The following is a 6,925-nucleotide window of genomic DNA, read 5'->3' as shown; positions in this document are numbered from 1 at the left end:
ATCTTCAAATAACGAAATCAAGACGAAGTAGCAACATTTTTTTTTCTCCATTCCGATAGTCTGACTATCAGATCGCTGCCACGCGACCGCGAAACCGTCACACAGTGCACAATGTTGATGACGTCATTACACAAAACTCAAATGTAAAAACGAATCCCATAGACCCCACAAAACTTTTTAAATAAATAAAGGTAATAGTTTTCTAGTCTCTTTTTTAGGTCTGAACGTCATAGTAATATCCAATCTGCATGCTGGTAAGCAAGTTTAAGAGTTCTTTGATGCTCTAATTGTCTTTTCTACAAACAAATTTTGTATGTAAGAAGTTGATAGAAAACGTTAGTTTACCTTCAGTCAACAAAACAGTTTAAAAGCCAAAAATGCAATAAAATCACATCTTTATTTTTTCTTTGTTTTTTTAAAATCCTCTTTTTCTCGAATATCAGACATCACACTAAAGTACTTGATAAAGTTTCTCTAATAGTTACCAGAAGACGGTAAATGTAACCACAGGAATGTGCACAATATGAGGACATATGAGGAATAGACGACTGTTCTTAGCGAAATTTATATACCATCAGTAGTCGACCACTCTTTCCAGATAGAAACCCTGGCACTACTTTATTAAAGTGCTTCCCAACCAATGGGTTGCGAAAAGGTAATCGTTATAGGAAGAAGTATTCATGGATCAAAATAGTTTTATGCCTCAGAAAAATATCAAAATTGCTCTCGAAAAATGCTTATACATATTCAGAAAAATTTATCAAAAGACGTAATCTGTGGAATAATTTTTTTTCAGAGCTGACAAAGTTTAATGAGTGAGTAATATAAATTTGAGGATGCATTTTTACCAGTGCACAATGTGAGGCAGGCAATGTATGGCTGGAATATAAAGTTGGAACTATACTTATGACTTGATTGTTGAAATACAGACTTATGAAAAATATACATTTGACATTGTCATTTCGGGCATGAAGAGATGTTATGTTTAACTTTGTTTAGAAGAGGGAATGTATCAAATAAAACCATTGTTCAAACGTTAGTTAGTAGTTGATTACTTACAATTTTGAAAAAACAGTAAAACATGCTGAACCGATGATAAGCATGGAAATTTTATTCTCTGATATTTTTTTGCGTCTGTCATTTACTTTTTGCTATTTCGCAAACATATGCATTGGCAACCAAACAATACTCATCATTGATTAACCATTTTAATAGTTTATGCAGCATTCCACATCTTTCACTTCCATTATTTGGTTCACTGGGAGCCCAAGCAGTGTTATCATTTGTCGACGCAATACCGTCGATCCATTTCCATTTGTTGATTACTTCCAGGTCATCCAATCCTATCCACACTCCATAACCTTCTCCAAGTTTATTTGCATTAAAAGCGGGAAGTATCATTTCATCCATAATGCTTCTAAATTGATAAGATCTTAATTATCCCTTTGGAGGTACTATGTACTTTTTTCAAGGTAAAATCAAGCTTCTATGAATTATCGATCCGAAACTCATTGAAATTATTTCATATAGAATGCTTATCGCAATTCATTATTTCAAATTAGCATAAAACAATATACATTAAACTACAAAGTAGCATGTAGTGTAGACTTGAAAAATGAAATTTATAACGGCCCAGCTATCGTCAAAATGTCGTCAATTTTTACAGGACATTCTACTTTCTTTATCATTCTTTAGGATAATAGACTTTGTGATAATGACAAACTGATAACACTGCTTACTACAAAGGACATGTTCTTACAGACTGATCTGTTTTTGACGACTTTTTTTTTCTTTGTCACGATTCTTGCATTCCCCAAAAGTTGTTATTCAAAGCACATGATAGCTACATAATATTTTATTTAAATATTTTACAATTTGATACATTTTCTATCAATTTGATAAACAGTAATTTGATGGTAATTTTTATGCTTGTCTTAAAAATGTGTCTACTCAAGTTTAGCCTCCTTCAACTAATTTGTCAGATTTGATGCAGAAAAAAAACAAAAAAACGGAAATAAACGTTCGTAAAACAATTGGTGAAATTGTGTATTCCAATCTAATTCGTTTGCAATATGATGATAAACAAATGAATGAAATTATAAGGGTTGGTTGAAATAAGTTTCATTACATGAACTCACTTGCGGGTGACTTTATTTCTTATTCCCTCAGTTACCAATCTTGCATTTGCATTTCTGCAACCATTTTTTGCTGCTTCATAATTAACCTCAGTTGGAAACAACTTGTACGATCCAGTTGAAAAGTGATGCCAATCATCCCTTCCAGGGCCTGAAAAAAAAAATACATTTTTAGGTACTATAAATATCGAAAAAATAGTTATCAATAATTGTGTCAATGTTATCAAATATATCAATTGTGCAACATATATAAAATGATTTCAATAGTAATATCTGTTTAACAATTAATATCAAATAGAATTGATTAGTCTTCTCAAAATCAGCTTCATTTCGCCTGTGCAAATCAGCAAAACTAAGGTTATTTTTCAGATTCTAAAATTGAAGGATCATGTAAAAACAATAATCATCATTGTTTGAATATATTATGATATCTTATTTATTATATACTAATTTCTTTTATAATAAAATTTGCAGAATTTTCAAAATTAAGTGCATTGACACTTGACAGCATAAGCGTGATTTTCTCTTCGGTCGACTGATGCTATATTTTAGATTTTTGTTTATGTATGTATCTTAGGGAAGGAATTATAGCTGCAGATAAACGTCTTATACTTTACTTTCTGTAGTTGGTTGCAGTTGTAACTTTTTGTAGTTGGTTGTAACTGTTGAGACTAGGCTTGTAACAATCATAATTACACCAACGACGATTAATATCATTATCACTGCAAAAACTATAGCCAATACCGTTTTCTTATTCATGTCTGCTAATGCTGAATAATACAAATTGATTTTTTTTCAAATTCTACGAAGCTTAGTCAACTACATTTGAGCGATAACACTCAGGGACAGAAAGACAAGAATATGACATAAGTTTTCAACGATACTCGAATTTAAACTATTTTACAAAATTATATTTGCATGATTCCATGCGAACATCAGATTTCTTCTATCTGTGAAATACTCTTCAATAAAATAATCATCGAATATTAAATGACATCGTAATAGCACATTAATAATATTTTTTATTCTTCCTATATTGACAGCGATATTCTCACTTCGGGATAGAAACATTTAAACTAAGTAAAAGTAAGAAATATCTTAAGAACCCATTCTGGAAGTTCAATCAAGCTGCGCATCTTCAGTACTATAATTCATGAATTCCATAGAGCATAAATCGCTCTAAAGGCTCTCAATCTTCTATCTTTAGAATAACTATTCGTGCTATACTGGTAACTTCCGCCGTCAAGACATATCATAAAGTGAAACATAAGTCAGATATTGAGTTGTAATAAAAACAATGCCTCAAATATTCGATTTATTTATTCCCCGCTGTCTCGACTCGAATGAAATATTCGGTTAAATCGTGGTTTAGTAAACATTTCTAAATTGAATTTGAAATGAAACCTTATGAAGTTCAAAGCGAAAGCAATTCTGGTATTGTAATATGCGCTGCAATCTATATAATTAATACAGAAAGACACAACGTTAATTTTATTAGATTTGATCATTTTAATATTTATTATTTTGGCCTGTGATTCCCATTTTGATATATTATTAGATGCAATTGCCTCTACAACTAGAGCAGGGATCACCACACTACGGCCCGCGGCGTAATTTGATCCGGCCCGCAATAACACGCAAAAAGGGCGAAATTCCTTTTCAATGAAAATTTTCCCGAGCATTGTCTTCCTTATTTATTTGATATTAAGGGCAAATCAGCAAGATGCAAAAGAAGTGACGTAATAATAGGCCTTTTTGCATCCGCTCAGACACTTTTGTCACCTTGACAGATTTTCAGTCTTGGTTGTAAGCAGTACTTCGTTTTTGCGATTTTGAAGGATATTCGTTAGTTTTTGGTTGTGTTTGAAATTTCAAGTATGAATCAAATAATTCAATCATCATTTGCCTTCTTAAGAGTTGTAGTTTTAATTGTAGTAATGAAAAATTAGTCTTGAAATAGCTCTGACAAAATAGTTTATAGTTTATAAAAAGAAAGTTTATAGAAAGTTTATAAAAAACGGTCCAGAAACAACGAAGATATTGAAATTTTAGTACCGCCCGACATGCCAATTTTTTCCATAAGGATTGTATTACTTTTTTGGTTTATAACTGTAATAAATATGAAAAAAGAGGTGACCGTACATTTGAACCCATGTACGTTTGAACCCATGCGTATATCCACGGGTTCAATCTATATGCGGGTGCTAAAACCCATGGGTTAGGGTTAGTATGGGTTTAACTATCCGTGAAACAAAAAAAATTCCATAGGTGCAATAGCATACAGGTGCAATTGTCATGGGTTCAAATGTACGTGGGTTCAAATGTAATAGAACCGAAAACAGAACACATATCAGTCTCTAATCTTTCGATCTGCGGCACATCTATGGAATATTGAGACTATTTCAGGATTTTATCGTCGCAAATAAACGCTGGAGTTGTGCATGTTAGTTTGACAGTGGTTCATTGTGGGTAATAATTAAAGATGTTCTGATAGAACAAACTTCATAAAAAATGGTAAGTATTAAGATAGGTAGGAAATACACACATTCACATAAATTTTATTGGTGTCCATAAACAATATCAAAATTTGCACTACATATAACTGGAAATTAATGCGCTAATAAAAAAATCGAATACCAGATAATAGTTGTTTATTTTATCTAAATTATTTCAAAATTTCATGGAGTTCCAAGGTACCGCAGGCAGTCCGTAGTCGTTTATATAAGCGGAATTCCAACGCGGCGTAACGGTACATAGCAGACGTGATGCGTACATATTTTAGGCGCGAAAAAGTGCATTTTTAACATTCCTAATTAATGACAGCAACGTTTTGCTTACAGCTAAACTCAGGATAGTTGGATAGATTTAGAAATCTTGTATATTTGTTTTCCTAGGATGTTCTCGATCTATTAAACCTTTATAAAGATTTTTCCAGTTTCCCAATCTTCTGTGTGTTCATTGTTTATGTTTTGTGTATGACTTTTTTGCGGGAAAATTAAAATAAACTTATTATACTTATATATTCAAGTCTTCAGAAATGTGGATTATATTTATTGTTGGATAAATTGAATGGATTTTCAAACTTTTGTGAATTTATTGTATTGCATTGACAAAAATATTTGTCCGGCTGGTTTCAACACAGTTTGAGTCATACCCGGCCCGCGGTCAAAAAAGTTTGGTGATCCCTGAACTAGAGGAACCGGCTCATACGCCAGTAGGTTGTTTATGATTTTAATAATTAGTGATTTGATAACATTCCATTATATGGAAACACTCCCTTTCCTGTAATGAAAAGCTGGGAAACATACTTGCGGAAAGCACTTCTATAGGCCTTTTCCGAAGACCTGGTTGGACGTTTTCACAGCACAGTTGAAGAGGTGCTATATCGACAATCGTATCAGATTTTGACCTTGCTCCTGATTAGCAACGATCGACAATTACATCGCTCATCTCTTGCATGCATACCCAAAAAGAGGATCTCCTGAAGTATGCGCACAACCTGAACTCAGGTTATACTTGGCAGCGCCTTCTGTCGCATAGCAGAGCCACATATTTGGTTTGAGGGGGAAGGAAATTGAGACCCACAGTACGGATTGAAGATGTTCAATAGTTAGTTAAGTGTTAAAATTGAGAAAAGCTTTAAACGCAAGTATGCGCTTCCAAAAGGCACATAGTCCGCTTGAAGATTCTGGAAAGCCGGAGAACAATTCTCTCGAAAATTGCCCAAGCTTGTCGACTTTTCCACTCACCTCCCAGAATTTCGCTTTGAGTTTAGAGTTGCACTGTAAGTCAATGAGTTGCATTTCAAGCACAGAAGGGGCATATTGGGGCATATTGGGCTTTCCATAACACTAGTTTTGTGGAGAATTCCCCCACATGCTCAGGGCCTTGTAACGGTACTCCCGTAGTATGTGCACCAAGATGGCAGACACCGGAACGTAGCATGTGTACCTGGTTAGGGTTAGGCCATAATTTCAGGTACAAATAGTATGAAAGTCATTCGGCTAGTCCCTAAACTCGTATTAGAACTAAAATAAGGTAAATTGACATAAAATTATGGCCTAACCCTAACCTGATACACATACTACGTTCCAGTTTTCGCCATCTTGGTGGACATACTACGGACATTAACCTTGTATGTGATATCTACAAGAAAAGTAGAGTACATCCCCATATTCTGACTCAATATCCTGCAAAAAAGCACGGAATCTTCGGTGTTTTAAGCCCCTGGATCTGATTTGTTGATGCATTTCACAACGACAGACATCCCATTGTCAAACTTCAGGCATTTGCTGCAAATGGACTGCTGATGGATAATGCAGTGGAGAGCAATGGCCTCCTCTACACCCTCCTCTCCCAGTTTTGCCACCAGTCCATTTTTTTCTGTAATTGATGGTGCTCCATTGGTTGTTATCCCAGCAAACATCCGCCATGTCAAACCGGCATTATTATTGACCTCACACAACTGGCAAAACATCTGCTGAGCGGTGGACTGGCCATGCATTGGAATTACTCTGAGCAACCTCTCCATCACTTCAAAATTGTCATTAACAACACGGACATAAATTGCAAGCTGGGTAGTGTCGGTGATGTCTATGGTCTCATCGAGAGCAACTGAGTATGCACTGAAACATTTGGCTTTCTCACACAGTTGATCATAAATGTCACTTGACAGATCAGAAATACGCTCTGCCGTTGGCAGAAAGGATGACATTGCTAAACTGACTTTACTGGACAGAGTATACTTGCAGTCTGTAATAAGCACTTTTTTACAAATTCGCCTTCTGTGA

General features: G+C 34.6%; 2 protein-coding genes across 2 annotated transcripts; both read right to left on the bottom strand.

Annotated features, from left to right (window-relative positions):
* Positions 1-279: 279 nt before the first annotated feature.
* On the bottom strand, positions 280-2,881 carry LOC120334669 (C-type lectin domain family 4 member A-like). Its single transcript, XM_039402173.2, has 3 exons — positions 2,753-2,881; positions 2,139-2,286; positions 280-1,417 (listed from the first exon to the last, which is right to left on the bottom strand). Exons 1-3 carry the CDS (start codon positions 2,850-2,852, stop codon positions 1,138-1,140), a joined length of 528 nt encoding a protein of 175 aa, XP_039258107.2. The 5' UTR covers positions 2,853-2,881; the 3' UTR covers positions 280-1,137.
* A 3,473-nt stretch (positions 2,882-6,354) lies between these two features.
* On the bottom strand, positions 6,355-6,849 carry LOC144411798 (general transcription factor II-I repeat domain-containing protein 2A-like). The gene has a single exon (XM_078109389.1). The coding sequence runs from the start codon at positions 6,847-6,849 to the stop codon at positions 6,355-6,357; it is 495 nt and encodes a 164-aa protein (XP_077965515.1).
* Between the last annotated feature and the right edge of the window lie 76 nt (positions 6,850-6,925).

The sequence above is a fragment of the Styela clava genome, chromosome 15 (assembly GCF_964204865.1).
Source record: "Styela clava chromosome 15, kaStyClav1.hap1.2, whole genome shotgun sequence".
NCBI lineage: Eukaryota > Metazoa > Chordata > Ascidiacea > Stolidobranchia > Styelidae > Styela > Styela clava.
This window is presented reverse-complemented; position numbering and strand designations above follow the sequence as displayed.